Source organism: Protopterus annectens, chromosome 6.part1, assembly GCF_019279795.1.
Source record: "Protopterus annectens isolate FY-2018-M chromosome 6.part1, PAN1.0, whole genome shotgun sequence".
Classification (NCBI taxonomy): domain Eukaryota; kingdom Metazoa; phylum Chordata; order Ceratodontiformes; family Protopteridae; genus Protopterus; species Protopterus annectens.
Genome location: NC_056738.1, coordinates 370,855,171 through 370,874,541, shown reverse-complemented (window position 1 = coordinate 370,874,541; position 19,371 = coordinate 370,855,171). Strand labels below are relative to the sequence as shown.

General features: G+C 39.0%; 1 protein-coding gene across 1 annotated transcript in view; it reads left to right on the top strand.

Annotated features, from left to right (window-relative positions):
• Positions 1 to 19,371, top strand: part of LGALS12 (galectin 12) — a 588,927-nt gene that overhangs the window by 346,051 nt on the left and 223,505 nt on the right. Inside the window, exon 4 of the mRNA XM_044075786.1 lies at positions 7,903 to 8,022. Coding sequence (XP_043931721.1) covers positions 7,903 to 8,022 — 120 coding nt within the window. The remainder of the gene's footprint in view (positions 1 to 7,902; positions 8,023 to 19,371) is intronic.

The window sequence follows — 19,371 nt, the reverse complement described above, 5'->3', positions numbered from 1 at the left end:
CCCAAAGGAAAAAACCACTACTTTCTTTTTTCTTTGCTTGCTGACTTTTCATCTCTCGATCAGGAGCCCTAAAATATATGCATACATATGTATGTGTCTGTATATGTATGTATATGTATGTTATGTAAATGTATGTATATTATGTATGTATATGTACATATATGTATGCTAAACGTGTGTGTGTGTGTAATATATATTTATATATGTGTGTGTGTGTGTGTGTGTGTATATAGTGTGTGTGTGTGTATATGTATGCATATGTATGTGTGTGTGTGTATATATATATATATATATATATATATATATATATATATATATATATATATAATGTAGCAATCCAAAAAGGAATACCACGACTGCCACAGCTGAAAAATCCTTTGTTGTAAAAGGATAAGCGCTTTCGGGTTGTAATGCTTTTTCAGATCCGTTTAACCTTTTACAGTAAGGTTTTTATTCAGCTGTGGCAGTTGTGGTATTCCTTTTTGGATTTCTACTACTTTATGTTTCTGGATACCTGATCTTGGTGACTATTGTTCTAGCTTCTTGGTGGAGATATAAATATATATATATATTTATATCTAGATATATAGATGTGTATTATATATATATATATATATATATATATATATATATATATATATATATATGTATATATATATGTATATATATATATATATATATATATATATATATATATATATATATATATATATATATATATATTATGTATATATTATGTATATATATATATATATTATGTATATATTATGTATATATATATATATATATTATGTATATATTATGTATATATATATATATATATATATATATTATGTATATATATATATATATATATATATATATATATGTGTGTGTGTGTGTGTATGTATATATATATATATATATATATATATATATATATGTGTGTGTGTGTGTGTGTGTGTATGTATGTATGTATATATATATATATATATGTGTATATATATATATATATATATAATGTGTATATATATATATATATATAGTATAGATCTATACACACATATATATATATATATGTGTGTGTGTGTGTATGTGTAAGAACAAGATATCTGATTAAGGTGAGAGAGATAAAAAAATTAATAAATGGAAGAGAGGTCAAACTACAACTTTGAGAACTGAAATAAACAAGTTGAACAAACAGATTAAGCATAGTGCAAGACAAAAATCAAGAAAATTTTGAATAAAATGTTTATAAAGATATTAAGCATAATAGGAAACCTTTTTATAGATGCATATGATGAGTGAGGAGTAAAAGACGCACTGTTTATACTGTGTGCAAATTCTAAAATTTATTCTCAGACTCAACATATTTACATATATATATATATATATATATATATATATATATATATATATATATATATATATATATATAAATTTATAAAATCTTATGCAAAACAGTTTGGCTGCACAAAAGGTGGGATGATAAGTTGTCCTAGTGACATCCCGGTAACCCCAGATACTGGAATCAAATTAGATTATATTGAAAAAAAGCTGCGCAAACTGGATCCAAACAAAACACAGGGAGGAGACGGAATTGGTAACAATGACCTGAGAACACTTCAGCAAGAACTTACACATACCATTATATCTATTATTCACTAGGTCATATAAATATGGGGAGATTCCTCAAGACTGGAGACATGCGCTTATTAAACCTGTTTTAAGGGAAAGGGGAGTAGCACAAACCCAGAGTCATATAGACACTTAAGTCTACCTTCATGTTGTGGAAAAATAGTGGAGAAGGTAATATTGGGCAAGTTCTTTTTCAGAACTGGATAGGTTGGGATTTGAAACCATACATCAGCATGCATATATTTAAAACAGGTCTATTACCACCTGTAACATGATGTTCTGTAACAATATAATAACAGCTATGAATGAAATTGTGCTGTGATGTAATTTATATAGATTAAACTTCAGCATTTGACAGGGTCATACACAAAACATTGATCAATAAATTAGTACAACTAGGAATTGATGTACTGTTGATGAGATGAATAGCTGCATGGCTTATAAATAGGACATGGCAAGTATCATACAACAACTGGAGAGGCAAAATTCTTGGTTACAGTCAGGGTGTCCCACAGGGCAATGTCCTAGGCTCTTACTTGTTTAGATTGCATCTTTCAGACCTAACTTTTTCATCTGAGGTGTTTTGCAGTCTTTATGCAGAAGATGATATTGGGTAAACTGATTACATGTGTTACAGATAAGGCATGTATGCAAAATAACTTGACTAAATTGACCATTTGGGCACAGGAGAATAATATGCTGATAAATGCATCAAAAACTAAGCATATGAGATTTGATGGGCATAAATTGAAAGGTGAATATTTAATACAGCTCACAGTGATTGAAACTGTAGACTCATTTAAAGACCAGGGTATATGGGTAAATTTATGAGTTTTTCTAATCATATCAACCAATTGGTTAATGATACTTATAGAACTATAGGTCATATAAAAAGATTTATAAAGTCTTGGAAATCAAAAATAATGAAGTCAGTGTTTGTTAGTTACATTAGACCCAAACTTGAGTATGGAATAACAATATGGAAACCCTATAAGAAAACAAGCATGAGTAAACAAGAAATAGCATAACGGAAATATACCAAGTGTATCTATGGATGTGAAAATTTAAGTTATTATGAAGGACTAAAATATTTGAACTTGTACAGTGTCTCTTACTGATATCTAAGAAGAGATCTTATTCAGGTATATAGGGCACTTAGTGACACCTACCTCTGGGAATGTTTGGAGTTAACAAAAAGTACTAAAGACTCATCAGACAACCTATGTAGGAGATTCTTTAGGAATGAGAAGTGTACTAATTGGTTGTCTGACAGAGTAGCTGATGCATGGAACAGACTACCAAATTACATTAAAGCAAGTACTAGTTTAGATATTTTTAAGAACAGCCTGGATACTTACTATGAGAATAAGTGGTTTGGTATATTGGCAAGCTGGAAGGGCATTAATGCCCGTGCTTGAAATATTTGTAATGTATGCATATACACCTGTATATGTTTGTTGGACATCTATCAAAAGACTTTACAACAAAAGGAAGAAACTGTTGTCCAAGGGTAAAAGGGAACAAATTCCAAACTGGAAAGTCTCCCTCCTTAGCCTCAACAAGCAAACTGAATCACTAGTGAAAGCATCCAAGGCCAATTTTGAAACAAAACTAGCCTCTTTAACAGGAAAACCATAAAGCCTACTTCAAGTTACGTCAGGAACCTCCATGGCAAAGCCCAGGTCTGTTCCGAATTAGTACTTAACAGTGTCAAACTTAAACTGATCCTGTTGACTTAGCCAGCCTGCTAGCAGATTCACCCCCCTGCCCCCTCAAGGCCCTTTCGACATCCCAGATACTTGTCCTGCACCTCTCATCTTCATATAGATCAAGTGTTACAGGCCCTATTCAAGGCAAACAGAGCTTCCATGGGACCTGATACTATCCCAGGATGTATTCTGCACCATCTCCAGCAAGAACTGGCTTCGCCATTGAGCACCCTTTTCCACCACAACCTAAGTACTTGCTTCATTCCAGAAGAGTGAAAAACTGCCATTGTCATCCCCTTGCACATAGGTGATGCCACTACTGACCCTGGAAACTATCTCCCCATTAGCTTAACAAGTCTGATCTGTAAAGCCTTGGAGCATATTATTATGGATCTCATAAACAAGGACCTAGGCAATCTCCAAGCACATGACCCCACCCCGTTCATATTCGTCAAGGAAAGATCTTGCCTGTTGAACCTGGTTGACTTCTTTGAGACTGTCAGCAAGGCCTTGGATGAGGGAAAGTCAGTACATACAGCTTACCTTGACTTGGCTAAGGCCTTTGACACAATCCCCCACTCTGTCGGCATCGAAAAGCTAACGTAACTTGGCATAAATTCCTATCTCATCAGGTGGGTGGCCAACTGGCTCACCGACGGCACCCTCAAAGTTAAATTAGGCACCTCCACCTCCAATAGCAGACCTGTCACTAGGAGTTCCTCGGGGATCTGTCCTACTGTTTGGCATCTATTTTGGCTGATCAAGTTTGGCGATGACTGTAAGCTGGATGCTGTCATTGACTCCCCAAAAGATGTTAACATACAACAATAAGGTCTCACAACAACTAATGATTGGTGCCAAAGTCATGGCCTCAAGCTAAATGCAAAAAAAGTATCATACTACTGATTACCACATCAACAACAACCCCCTAAGCACACAACCTATGGTGAAAGACCTGGGCACTCAGGTTGATAACTTCACATTCGACGATCATGTAGCGGCAATGGTCTGAAAAGCCTTTTACTTGGTTCATCTCATAAGTAAAAGGATTGCATCCAGAAAAAAGGAGGTTATTACCCGTCTGTATTCCTCCTTCATTAGACCAATAATTGAGTATAACACCCTGTTTGGGATGTACCTCTCCAAACATTTACACCAACAGGAAAGGCCACTGAAATACCTCACAAAGAGAATATATGGCCTCCAACACCTGTCCTATGCAAACAGGCTCAAATCACTATCACTTTACCCTGTGTCATGCAGATTGCTCAAGGGTGATCTTCGTCTTGCCTACAAGGCAGTCTCAGACCCCGTCCTACTAGAGATGCTCCATATCCATAAGTCTAACTCCTCACACACTACCCGCTCAAAAGTTCTGAACCTAATATGTGACATTATCAAAACCTGCAGGAGAGACAGGTTTGTCTCCCAAGGGCTGCCCCGTCTCTGGAATAGACTTCCCATATACATCAAACAGAGCACCTCACTGACCCTTTTCAAGTGCAACCGTGATGAGTGGATGGGAAACCACAAATTCATCCCAGGGAATTCCACCTGTGTCCCTCATTGATAGGAGAAGCAGGATCATCAGAAGTTAGTACAATGTATCGCAAATCTCTGATCTGTTGCTGTAGTCTAATATTTACAAAAATCAAGTTTATGTACTGTAAGCAGTGTCGCATTTTCTTTATAGTTCATAATGATAATGGGTTCTGAACAACCTGAGATGGTGAGAATTCAGTTTTGGTTGGCTTAGATAGAAGTACTTATGATGTGTAAGGGATAGAAGGGAGTAAAAGATAGGGGATAGAAGGGAGTAAAAGATAGTTAAAGGGAAGTGGAGGAGGAAAGAGGTCTTGTATTAATAGAGTTATGGGTTAGGGGTGAGTTGGAAGAGGTTAGGTGGGATGGGAGCAGGAGCATTCCCAAGTAGAGGAGAGATGAGAGTGGAAAGAGGAGAGGTTCTGAGTGGTTTAGATATGGGGTGGAAGTGAATTCCATTTACCTGCGAGAGAAAATGACCGTAGAAGTTGCCCAGGAGTACGTAAGGGTTTGTATATTTCAAGGAGATTCAGATTTTTGGATGTAGGGTATCAATCAGGGAGATGTAAGGTAAGGATGGATGAGAGAGAGGGACATTGTGCTGTCTTAAAGATAAGCTTGTGAGCAGTAGAGAGCTGAATATACAAGAGATAGTTGGGGAGTTCCAGCCAATTCAGGGACTGTAAGGTGACACAATGCTGGGTGGAGGATTTGGAACTGGTGGCAAACTTGGCGATTTTGTTGTAACAGGTTGCCAGTTTAGCCTTAGGTGTGACTTGTAGATAGGTAAGGATAACGGGCACAGTAGGTGGGAGGGAAGGAGGTAGGTGTTAGAGGACAAGCTTGGATGAAGGGGTTAGGAGGAGAGATTATGACGATAAAGCATTCCAATCTTCTGGTGGGTTTAATTGATGGTTTGGAGGTGAATGTTAAACTTTAGTTGTTCATTGACGTGAACACCCAGGAACTTAGTGTAGGGAACTATTTCAATAGGAGTCATGTTTTGGCTTGGTATGAAGGGATGTTTGTCTAATTTGGTATTCTTAGATGGCGTAAAAGCTCATAATTTTGGTTTTAGATGCATTCAGAGCAAGGTGATTATTAAGCATCCATGTCTCTCTGCTGTTAAAGGTGACTTGAGTTACATGCATCAGTTTGGGGAGAGAATCATTTGAGCAGATGATGATATAATTATCTGCATATTGGACTAGTTTAGTGTTTGGGATACAGTGATGAAAGTAGTTAATGAAAATGTTAAATAGTAAAGGTCCCAGGATAGAGCCTTGGGGGACACCTGTCAGGGTGTCAAGGTAAGAAGAGGTGCAGTTATTCCACTTGATGGCTTGCTGTCTGTCTGAGCGGTAACTGGAGAACCAGTTGTATGAAGAGGAGGAACGGTTGAGAGAGTTTAGGCAAAAGAAGGCTGTGGGAAATGGTGCTATGGGAAATGGTGTTGAAGGCCTTGGGTCAGGGAGAAGGGTGGCTACAATATTTCCTGAGTTGCGAGCTTGGTTTGTTATTGAGGAAGGATAGAAGGGCTATGTTGGTACTACATCCAGGTCTGAAACTGTGCTGTGTTGGAGGTGCAGATGGTTGTCTAAGAGGTAAGGTAATAGCTGTAGGTGAATACATTTTTCAAGAATTTTGGAGATGGAGGAAAAGATGCTATGGTGTGCAAATTGGCGATTTATATATTGTTGCCCCCTTTGTATAGGAGAATGATGAAGGCTTTTTTCCATAAGAGGGGTGCATAGGATTCTTGTATAAAATGATTGATTAGAATACAGATTGGGAGAGCTACGCCATCAGCAGCAAGACTGAGGAAGTTAGATGGTAGATTGTCAGTGGCATTGGAACATGGTTTTAGTTTTTGGAGAAGTTCTTTTGTGGTATTGACAGGATTGGCTTTGAGGTTAAAGAGTGGAGGGTGGTTTGTACTGGATGCAGAAGGAGATGAATTATGTGCGAGAGAAGTGGATAGAGGTAATGGGTTGGTATGAATGATGTGGTGAGCTTGGCTACAGAGTCTGTGAAGGAGTTAAATTTAGAGGCTAGGGTCTGGGCAAGAGTTGACTTTTCTGCCAGGACTAAGGAGGGTTGAGATACTGCTCCAAATTTTTTGGGGTTGGATTTGATTGTTTTGAAGCTTAGAGTAGTAAGATTTGTGATCGGAGGCGATTAATTTTTAAACTGTATTATGGAGTTGTTTGAATTCTGCAAGGGAGGTAGGAGTTTTGTATTTTAGGTGGAGTTTCCATGATTTATCACTTGTATTCATGAAGGGTCATTGTTTCTTTAGAAAGCCAGGGTGCAGTTCTGGACTTCAAGTTCTAGGTGGTGTTAAGTATGTTAATGAAGTATTAAAGTAAGTCACAGCGTGGTCTGGTGGAAGAATTTTTAGAGGGTTCCAGTCCATTTGTTTTAAGCAGTCATTGAAGGATTCAGGTTTGAATTTGGTGAGGTTACGGGTTAAGATATAATTGTGTTGTAAGTGAAGTGTGGAAGGTGAGTGATGTATGAAGGCGGGAAAGTGATCACTAAGGGAATTGGGTAGGGCGTCACTATCACAGATGATGTTGGGGTGGGAAACTAATATCCAGTCAAGGATGCTGCCAGAAGAGCTATGTTTGTTGGGCCTAGTAGGAGAGTTTATTAATTGGGATAAATTGTAAAGGTTTATGTTCTGGGAGGTGTTACCCGAGTGAATGGAAGTCCAGTTGACGTTAATGTAACACACATATGTATATATTTATAAAAGACAAACTTCTACAACTATGAAGAAAAACGCAGAGGCAAACCCAGTGAATTTGAGCACTTCTGTCCTTTAATGTGGGTAAGAACTTCTTCAAAAATTAAAAATTTCTTACCCACATTAAAGGACAAAAGTGCTCAAATTCACCGGGTTTGCCCGAGTTTTTCACAAGAGATTGAAATGATTTTAATTTTATTAGTATTATAGCTGCACTACAACATATGTAATTTAGGTGAGCTCCAATGAATTTATTCATTGTGACCTGTTTTATTGCTCCATTAGGTAAGTGTGAATGGAAAGCATCTGTTGAAGTATCGGCATCGAATACCAATGGATTATGTGGACACATTGTCAGTGTCTGGAAAAGTCAAGGTGAAAGCTATTGGATTCTTCAATAACAATGTGAGTTATGCACGGTAAGCTGTTTGGTTGTGGGGGCTTGTCACAAATAAGCAATAAATAAGTTTAAGTAGTGGGTGCTTGATACAGGTCAGAGTCTTGTGAAAGTGTAAATGACATTTTTATGCTTAGCTTAGACAAAATGTTTAATGGGAAGAAACAAGACATACACACAAATTGTCTGAGAAGAGAAGTGTGAAAGCCACTGCACATTTAAGATAAGCAACAGCCAAGAAGAATATGCTTTGCAGAATGAAGAAATCTGATGAATAAGAAGTGCCATTTCCTGTCCCTGTATGTAACAGAATAACTGTTAGTACTCCACAATGAATCTGTAATGGATATCCTAATAGTATAATGGCAGATAGGGTGGGCTATCTTAGGTGGTACAAGTATGTCTACCAAGTTGAGAGAATAAGCTTAATTGGTGGAATATTATCTCAGCATTGATAGGAAAGGATAGCTACAGAAGAAATGGATCTTATGAATGTGCACCAGCATAAACATGTCTAAGAGAGCAACTTCATTGAGACATTTTTGTGTCACACATCTGCATCTGGATAATCTTTGCATCTATACCCAAATTGTTTATTAGATTATCCAGGTAGAATCAGTGTACAATTTTATCTGAAGATTTGTTGAGCTGATGGTGTATTGAGAGAAGTGGGTAATTTATTAAGTATCAGGTTTTTGCTACAGGCTATCCTCCTTAACTTCTGAAGTAATGACATTCTGAAGTAATGACATTCCCAAAGAGTTAAGATTAACAAGTGTATTACCTGTTATGCCTACTCACTATAAGTGTTGCATAATAGTTTGCCTTTATTCTTAACCATGCAATGTAAGATTCTGTATTTAATTCCTTCAGTGTAATTCCTGATGCACAGTTTTATGACTAATTCCTGATGCACAGTTTTATGACCAATTCATTTCCATGGTTTGTCTTCAGCTTTCCTCTGATCGCTTCTGAGCATACTGGCCATTCTTTTGACTTAGGTTTATAAGGCTCTGACTATGGCCTAGGTGAACTGAGTTAGATTAGCAGCTCAAACAGCTGAAATAGCTAGCATGGGATGTAGGAATGATGAGGCCTTGCCTGCTCTTCTCTGTACAGTGGAAGGGTTGGGTATGTGTTTGGCTAAACATTTAGTGTTACAATCCCTATTGAAGACAGAGGATACCATAGAAAGTGCTATCATAAAAGGATGAGGGCCATTGAGTGCATCACATGTGAAGATGTGAAAATACTTAATTGGGATCTTTAGCATGTCCTCCCTCTGACTGATATGGGAATGCACTGAAAGTATTGGATCTGTGTAAAAATCTACTCCCCATCCCAGATAATAGTGCACCTGGATTCCTGTTCAGGAGATTAGCTGGTGCTCGGTAAATTAATGACCTGAAGGGCTTTCACTCAAAGGAACGAATGAGTAAAAAAATGTATTCTTGACAAACTCCGTACCACCATTTTAACACCTTATAGACATGACCCGAATGACTGATCTATATGCCGAATTACATTTGGCCGTATAACACACTGCCCTAGTTGCACTGGCAAAGGACTGCATGAAGTGTAGTGACAATTCACCAAACTGCAGTGCCTGGAAAAGAGTAAGATTTCCCCAATTAAGGAAAGGGGGTATAAAAAAATATGTACGATGTTGGACTTAAACTGTCACAGGGATTCAGGGAGGTGAACAAACACGGAATGAAATCTCACTCCGCTATACACATTCACATCTCAAATCGCAGTGATTTATTTTATTTTTACTGGGGAAGTCCGACTGGGCAGCTAGACCAATTTACAGTGAAGGCTGGGTGGAAAACTACAGTAACACATAATCCATTGACAATAAAATATACAACAGTGATATATTTATTAACAAAAATGGTTACATTCAAGAAAACCTAGAACCAAAGCTTAAGTATTTCCTGTTTCACTATATTACATGCATATGTTCGATGGAGATGCCAAATAAGGATGAAGTTATTAGATATATAAAAAATCAGCAAGCAGTTTAATCTACTCATCACTGCATAGTCCTCCGCAATCTCAGTTGGCTTGAGCTTCCACACTACCTCACCTTCATCCAGCTCAACGTACCACATAAAATCATTCGTAGATCCATGGCCTGCCTAGCCCTAAACACACTTTCATTCCCACATACTAGACAGATCTCTTAGGTCAGAAAACAACTTTTACAAGATCATCATCCCAGGAAATCAGCCGATTATAGCCCATACTTCTCTTTAGCCAAAATCTGGAACTCCCTCCCCTTATAAGATCCAGCCACATACACACATCCCTGAAGCTCACACTTAAGGAATATCTCTCTAAATCCTGGATATGCTCCTGCTCAATCCCAGGCTAATGTCTCAAGACACCTCATCACACTTCCATCTCCCTCCTCTGCTACTCCTAACTCTAACTCCCTATTCCACCTTTCTATTCCCTCTTCTACCCTCTCTTCTTCCCCAGTTCCTACTCCTACCCCCTCACCTTTCTCTCGAAAACAACCTTCAGTTCTACTTTACATCTTCCTAATGACTACCCCTATACATATACATAACACTGTGAATAGCACAGACTCTAATTGAAAAATACACTGAAACTGTACTATATATACTATGTCTATAACCATTTGTAATATTTGTGCTACTGTAATGAATATTTTAGGTAATTTTAAGTGAACTCTCATGCCTGTAGTACGTCTCTAATCATTTGTCTAATATTGCTCACATAAACTGTTGTGTTAAGGAGCTTTTCTCCCTGGATCTCCACTGAAAATGGGCTCCCTATGGCCCAGGTGGACTTTACCAGTAAACAAATGTCAAATAAATATGTAAATAAAAATCTGTTGGTAATGTCACTGCATCAAATCAGCACTGCGTAGTAGTACAAGTGGGTAACTGGGTAATAACCTTTCTTTAATGAATGTGTTAAGTATGTTGAAGAATGGAAGAAACTACTTAAGTGGGTGTCATGAAGTGCAGGCTGTGTGATCTACAATGTGAGATGACGATTGAGAGGATACCAAGAAACTGTAAAGCTAGCATTTGAAATATGGTTTTGCTAGAAAAGGAGCTGTAGCAGCACTACTTCAAAAGCTGAGTGTCGTCAAAACTGAGTCCATGCTGCTGTAATACTAAGACAGTGTAAGGGAAAATTCAGTGACAGACATTTGTGTTTTCAGACTTCATATAGAAACCACATACTACTACAGTGTCTGTTAGTCTAGCAACTGCCTAAGGGCATCTGTTCTACACCTGCTTCCACAGAAACGTCTACATGATGAGCTGCATTCATATGCATTGTATGCGACACACTGTGCTGCAGTGTACCCGTCTCACATGGGAGAGAGAAGTTTCTTCATTGCTAGTAGTCTAGGTAACCTGAGTGCAGGTACTAATTTCTCCATTTTGTGTTGATGCAGATGGTGATAGAGGACTGCAGAGCCAAGGTGTGTATGCCTCACCAAGGCAAGAATTGTGACTTTAGGAATCAGTCCCCCCACTACTATGGTGCAGTCCAGTTTCAAGCACCTACTCCTCTCTAAATTAGCATTGTGAGGAATGCAGGATGCTGGCTGCTGTGTTCTAGCTATGGGTGCATCAAGGACATGTGCTTTGGCCACCAGTATTGGAAATGCTTTGAACAACTTTTTTTTTTTATTTTTTTTATAAACAACTCAAAAAGGAAAATATAATAAATATTTATGACCGGCTATATATAGATCCACAAAAACTTTATTGAACTCTAGCACCTTAGCTAAGCCTTTTGAGGAGTTACATAACAAACGCATGAAAAACACAAGCTTATATACAGAAACTGTTAACCAAATAAAAATCATTAACAATAAAATTAACTTATTAAATACTTCAGATTACATTCTTCGTTCATATATACATATGTGTTAACATCTGGAAGTTCGAATTGCTCATACAAAAGTTACTATAGTGGTATACAATGAAGCAGTTAAACAGTATAATAAATTAATAAAATAAAAACTTTGTCTCTTACCTCAGTTTCAGACGACTAATAATACTGGACCTAATGTAACCACCAGTGACAGTAAGCTTCTTAACATCTCCTTAACAACCAACCTCAAATGTCTGTTTGTAGTATTCCACACTCCTAATATTAGTAACCATTGTGCCATGACCATATGTCAGTAATTGTATAAACTGGACAAAGTTGTAATAAATCACAGATATTAATGATGCTGCCTCCTTTCTAACCATTTGGGAATCGGAATAAGTTTCATTCACTCATATAATGCATCTATGCAAGGCTGCCCACCTACCATGCTGAGCTGCATTAACTGCTTAAGGCAAGAGATGCTTTCTGGAATACCTGGAACAAACACAGTGTATGTTTGACCATATTAGCTACTTGACATCATGCATAGGTAAAAAAAACATTTAAGCATCCTAAAGCCATTTATGTCTAGACCAGATGAACCCAAGTTTCTTTTAGAAAAAAGGATCAGCTTGCACTTAAATCTAAACTGCAACTCCTATTGATTTTGCAAAACAGATTTCTACAGTCACCCAAGCTATTCGCCTAATCTACCCTTTTAAGGCTTACCTTTTCCCTATTTTACAGCAGAGGGATCACCAGCCATCAATGTCCTGGCTTGGAAGTCTCTCCCCCCTGGTTTCCAAAGCAATGTTGGGCGATAACCATCTATGTAATTTGCTTAACCTCTTTCTTGCACAATGGAAAATTACAAAAGTGCAGAGGAAAGAATTGTCACTGCCATACCCACGTGCATTAGACCATCTAATACTTCTGACTTATCTATCTGTGTCTTACCTTATCTTGGAAAATTGCCAGAGAAAACTGTATACAGTGAAGTTAGTATAGCTTATCAGTATGATATTCTCTCCACACTAGCATTTATTATAAAACAGTCATACTCATACTGCCTGGTACACCATTATCGATACATTCCTGACCAGAATAGTTAGAGGTTGTCTTACAGGTGCCACTTTCTTTGATTTCATTAAAGCCTTTGGCACACCCACATTTTGATTTCTCCACCCTGGAATGGTCCACCAGTTGTCTTATTATTAAGTTCAACAGGTTTTGTCACCACCTGAAATATTATTAATATTGTTCCTCGGTGCTCAGTCTTGGTCCCTTTTCTTTTTAGCACTTTTCACCATACACTACCTGTTGATATTAGGTTGTGCCGACTTATCCTGTATGCAGATAACTTTGTCTTCAGTTAATCCATTCTCAACCACAATCTGCAACATTTTCACAACATCCTCCATCCCTAGTTAATTAAAAAAGTCACAGTATGAATGCTAAAAAAGACTAAAGCAATTTTTTTTTCAGAATGCCCCATAAACTCAAACTGTACCCCTTCTTCCAACCCTGTCTGCACAATAACTAAGACATAAAACATGTTTTATCCCTTAAATACTTAAGGGTCACATTGGATTTGTGTTAAAATATGATGTTCAGCATTAGGTCACTGCTGCATTAGCCTAAGCTGTTTTGGTTATACCCTGCCATTATGACTTGACCAACCCAACCAGCTTTTCAAGCATTGCAGATCTCCATATAAAAGCCAGTTAGACTGCCAAAAGTTTTTTTAGTGCCAAGATGTGTTCCAGCCACAGGCTTTGTGGGTTTCATGGTCAGCTAGTGATACTTCGGGGCTGGGATGATAAGTCCCCTGCTAGGGAAAAGCTTTCACTGTTGTATTTTTTAATAGGAAATATAGTCCTTTTTCTGTTAATTTAAGATTTGGTGATTTTTTTTTTTGGACTGTTCTTGGCTTTGAGAAGCTTTCCCTTAATTTTTGGATCTGCCTTGACATTTTTTTTTTTTTTTGCTGCTTGAATAGCTTTTATGAAAAAAGTTTCCTGCCACCTCTGCCCCATTTATTTACCTTGGAAGATTTGGGTCACCCCTTGAATCAATTTTCCCCTATCAAACTTCCCAAGGAAATCAGCTGTAGAAGGGCCAAAAAAAAGCTTCCTTGTCCAGGGAAAATTTTAAAATTTTATTTTTACCATCTTGAGAATGTAATCAAATAAATCTTCTCCCAGAAGCAGCAGCCATGGATACAATAATACTTTAAAGCATGTTTAATTGAGAAGCTTATACAAAAGTTGCCCTCAAGGAATTTTTCACCTCAGAAGAGGGAAGGTTAATAGTTAACTTTTTCATGTTCTCAAAAGGCAAAAGTAAAAATTACAGTATGTAAGCCAGGCAGTTTAAACTTCAGAAAGTTAGTGGCAGAAGAAAAAAAAAAACATACATCCCAAATTTGTTAAATGTTTTATCATTCTTTTCAGAGAGAATGGGTTTAGCATTAGCCAATAGTCTAGTAGAGGTAGTTCTGGATAAGGAACACAGGATCTGCTTTAGGGTTACCACACTGACATTTGGGAATCTGAAGAACCTTGTATAAAACTTAATCAACTTCCAAGGGGCAGGAAGATGGCCATTGAGTAAACTACGAGATGCAACGGAAACATTCCTTAAAGCAGAAAAAACAAGATGGACAGCTGCAGGCTGTGAAATAGCCTACTGTAACAAATCATAATGCATTTGCTGTGCAACAGAAATTCCATTCTGATATCATTAGTTTCAGAAAAAGAAAATTCTGCAGAAGGGAAATCTGAAGCAACACTCCTCAGAATCTTCAGATTGTGAAGGCAATCATGAAGCACAACATTCTCCCATTAATCTTTGCTCTTCTGACAGAAATTCAGAGTAAGAAAGAGAAGGAACTCTTTCCTTTCTGAAGAGGAAGTAAAAAAAGAAAGCAGAAATTAATTTGCTATCAAATCTTAGGAAATATTTCCGGTCCATTGAAACAAACAGGGAGAAGCCAATTGTTTTTCTTTTTATTATAATTTCCTGGGAAACTCCCTGGAAAAGGCCATACTCAAAGCAGGCACACCATCCTGGGTTTCACTTTCGCATTCAACCCTTCTCTGGAGATTGACAAGAGTGATTGTCTCTTGTGCACGGAAGGCAAGTCTACAGCTGCAGAGGACTTGTTTAGTCCCTGCTCCTTAGTTGCTGTAGGTGCTGTTGTGGAAAAAGGACAGACTGATGAAGCAAATTCTGGCACAGCAGGGTCAACCACTGGTGGCTGAGATAAAAACAGAGTTGGACTAACATCTAAAGACTCACAACTGTCTCATTCTTGTAGACATTGAAAGGAAGGAAAAACAAAAAGACTAATAATTGCTCCATAGATCCAGCCATGAAGGAAGATGGGTAATGGAGCCTGAAAAAGTCAGTAATGTAGTGTCAGTCAAAAAGAAGGTTTAGAGGGAAAAACACAAAAACATTGCCCAAAGCACCAATTCCTGCCCCAATACATACTTATACAAGAATGGTCAAACATATTTTATATACAAAGTTATTACAAGCAGCAAGTGTAGTAAAATCCTCTCAGACAAGGATGTCAAGTCCATACAAATTACAATGCTGTGTTCCACAAAGTCATGGCTTGTCTGCAGAGGGGGTAGGAATGTGTGCCTCCTTGCTTGTTTATGTACCACATGACTGTAGTATTGTCCGTCTTTATCACCAGTTGTCCTGGATGAAGTAGATCCTTGAAGGCTGTCAGGGCATTCTGTACAGCTAGCATCTCTTTTTGATTGATATGAAGATGCATTTGGCTTGTGGGCCATGTGCCCTGAATACATTTTCCTGCCATGTGGACCCCCCCAGGCATAATCTGATGCATCTGTTGTTAGTATTTGCCTGGCTGTGGGCAAAATGAATGGCTGTCCCTTGTTGTGGTGACAGGCCTGTGCCCACCATCGAAACTCCTGTTGCAGCAGGGGATGAGGGTAATTTAATGTTTCCAGGCTGTGGCAATGTTGAGTCCAAACACTTTTTAGATACCATTGTAGCTTCCTCATATGCAGTCTTGCATATGGAATTAGCAGAATGCAGGATGCCATGAAGCCCAAAGCCTGCAGAATTTTTCTTGGCAGATAACTGGGTCTTTGTTGCCATCTTTTCGAAGTAAGAAGTCAGTTGCCTTTGTCTGGCGTGAGATAAGCCATCTGGGCAGTTGTATTTAAGCTTGCACCCAGGAATATTATCTCTTGAGAGGGTATTAGTTTTGATTTCTTTTCATTTACTGTGTACCCTAGGCAAAGTAGTAATCTTTTTACAAACACCAGATGCTTCTGTAGAATGTCTTTCTTCTCTGCTTGAATAAGGCAGTTGTCCAAGTAGGGATATATTTGAATTCCTCTTTGTTTGCAAAAAGTAATTACTGGTGCCAGGCATTTTGTGAAGACCCTGGGTGCAGTAGATAAGCCAAAGGGCAGTGCAGAGAATTTGTAGTGCATTGAGCCAGCTATGAATCTGAGGCATCTTCTGCAAGATTGTCTGATTGGGACATGCAGGTATGCCTCTTTGAGGTCCAAAGTTACAAGCCAAGCCTTCTTGCCCAGCATGGGCAGAAGCTGCTGCAGTGTCAACATTTTGAATTTTGGAACGTCCAGAAAAGTGTTTAGAATAGACAGGTCCAGTATTGGTCTCCAGGCTTTGCCCTTTCTGGGTACCAAGAAAAGTCTTGAGTAAAATACTTGTCCCTGCTCTGCTGTGGTACTTGCTGAATAGCCCTCATGTCCATGAGAGATGAAACTTGTTTTTGTGCCTTTGCCCATTGATTGTGTGGCAGGTCTGGCATACCTTTTGTCTTTGGAAGGGTGTGGAACCTGTAGCCCTGAGAAGACTATATTCAAGACCCACTTGTCCTGGGTAATCATGTGCCAATTTTGTGACAAAAGTGCTAGCCCCTTCCCCTAAGGGTGCTGCCAAAAGATGAGTGTTTGGCATTGGCAGAGGAAAGTAATTGGGACTGTTTCCTATATGGCTGTGATTTGTCTTCTCCGCTTTTTCAGGTAGAAGCACCCCATTGTTTAGGCCTGTATGAGCCTCTAGGGCATCTGTATCTGCCTCTTTGTGGCCTGTCTGACACTGGAAAGCACCAATTCTTAGAAGGCCAGTTCCTACTAAATCTGGGTGGCTGTACCTGTAAGAAATCCTTTGCTGTCTGCATAGATTTCGCTTTATCCTCCATTTTCTTCAACACCTCTTCTGCCTTAACACCAAACAAAGTATCATGCTGTAATGGAGCATCCAATAATTTTGCTTTAACATGATCGGGCAGATTGTTCCTTTAACCAAGCATGTCTTCTAATGACAGAACCTGTAACAGCGGCCCTGCAAGAGGCCTCCTGTGAATCAAAACCACATTGCAAAGTATGCTTTTCCACTTGTTCAGCTGCATGCAATAAATCCTGCATTTCCTTGTTTTCAGAACATTCAGAATTTGTCAACATTTTCTGTTTTAGCAGTGACATTAAGTATTGCTGATATTTAAGCATATGAAACTGACAATTTAAAGCCCTTACAGCCAAGATAGCAGAAGTATAAACTTTTTTCCTCCATCTGTCCAGTGCCCTAGAATCCCTATCAGAGGGGACAGGGTTTATTGCTGTGGAAGCCTTGCCCCTTTGGGACCCTGAGATATAGTTTCTGGGTCAGCAGCAGGGTTTTTATATAGAAATTTATGAGAATCTGGAACCCTGTAGTACCTGTCTGGCTTAACAGGTGCAGGGGGTAAAGAGTCAGGAGACAGGCCGGACTCTGAAAATACATCATCTACAATGTCTAGAACAGGTGGAATAGCAAGAGGTCTGTGCTGAGGCAGTAAAAGAAAGTCTCTGAGCCTTTTCTTAAGATTCTGAATAATCTTGGCTCTCCCAGTGAAAATGCTCCCTCATGGTATGCAGGGTTTCCCCAAAAGAATAATCCTCAGGAGGAGAGGCTGAAGGAATAGATTCTTCAGCATCAGAATCCTCATAGGGTAGAAGAGAAGTATCCCTGTTCTGAAGAGAAGTCGGAGGAAATGGAAACCTGATCAGAAGAATCAAATTCTGTGTTTTGCCTAGGCCTCATCAGGAGGGGGATGGGAACCCCTGATCAAAGTAATTAGGTGTTCGGCCATTTTAAGCATCTGTTTCTTAGGCATGGAAGTCTGTCCAGGAGAATGCTGTACTTGTTTATTTGTCTTTAAAGCTGTTTTAGTCTTTGCCTTGGAAGCTGAGGTTGGCTTGACATACAACTCTGTAGGTCTGAAAACACCCTCAGAAGCCGATGCCTGCTGAGCGGCTCCGGACCCATCTGAGGGAATAGTTTCTGAGTGTCCCATACCTTGAGTATCCAGAGGCCTGGTTGTCTCCATGTGGGAGTCGGAAGTGGCCTGTGGCTCTGAGGTAGCGGGCGTCCGGGGCTGTGAAAGCACCTCACTGAGAACCAGCAAACCAGTGACTGGCCTAGCGGAGGCCTCATCGTCTGTTTTGGACCTCGGATGCCTGTCCTTTTCCTTTTCCTTGCGCTTTTTATAAACTCCGGTCGTAGGCTGTTCCAATAGCATTATATAATTAAACCTTCGGCCAAAGTAATGAAAGGCAAAATCGTACCGACGCTTAATAGTGCGTTGGTTAAATCTAGCACAAAACAGACAGCTAGCAACTTTGTGGTCAGGGCCTAGGCAAGGAATACAGTAAGAATGAAAATCCTTATGAGGTATTTGCTTCCCACAAGAAATACAATTGTTAACTTTTTCTGACATCGGTCTGGAGCAAGAAAAAAGTTTCCCAACTGGGTACTTAACTTTATTGAAGACTTCGGATCTGAATGAAAATCTCAGGAGTCAGCCGACCGGCACTTGCGAACTGATTTTGCTTCGGGCACCGCGCGGCAAGAAAGACTGAAGAAAATGGCGTCGGCTGCATCTTTTATACCCCTGGCGCACTGACGTCAGGGAAGAGGTGACAGCAACTGACGCCGACCAGGACTTTGGAATTCAGGCTGACTGCGGGTAGCCTGCCAGCAGGATAACCCAAGTGTAATGACTGCAACAGTAAATAACACTCTAACATCTACATTTATGGTAGGTACACAACTGTACTTTTCCCTTTGAACTAATCTTCCTTTATGCCTAAGGTGGTTTCTAGCTTGACTCTTAATCTATCCACCTGCCTACCTTCTTTCCTAAACCTCAGAATAGAGGAGAAAGACTTCTGTACTCCCTTGATGTGCATAGACAGCTTCCTTTTTATCTGTACAGGAGTAAAACCTTGTTGTTCAGTTTTGCATCTGGAGCTCAGGGCAAAGCTATTTATAAACAGACAATTACTAAATGGATTGCCCATTGTATTCACTTTTGTTACTTGCAGCATGGCAAGGTTCCTCCACAGAGTATCAGGACCCATTCTACTAGAGCAACTTCCACCTCAGCAGCTTTTTTGAGAGGTGTACCTACTAACGACATCCTGGAAGCAGCTACTTGG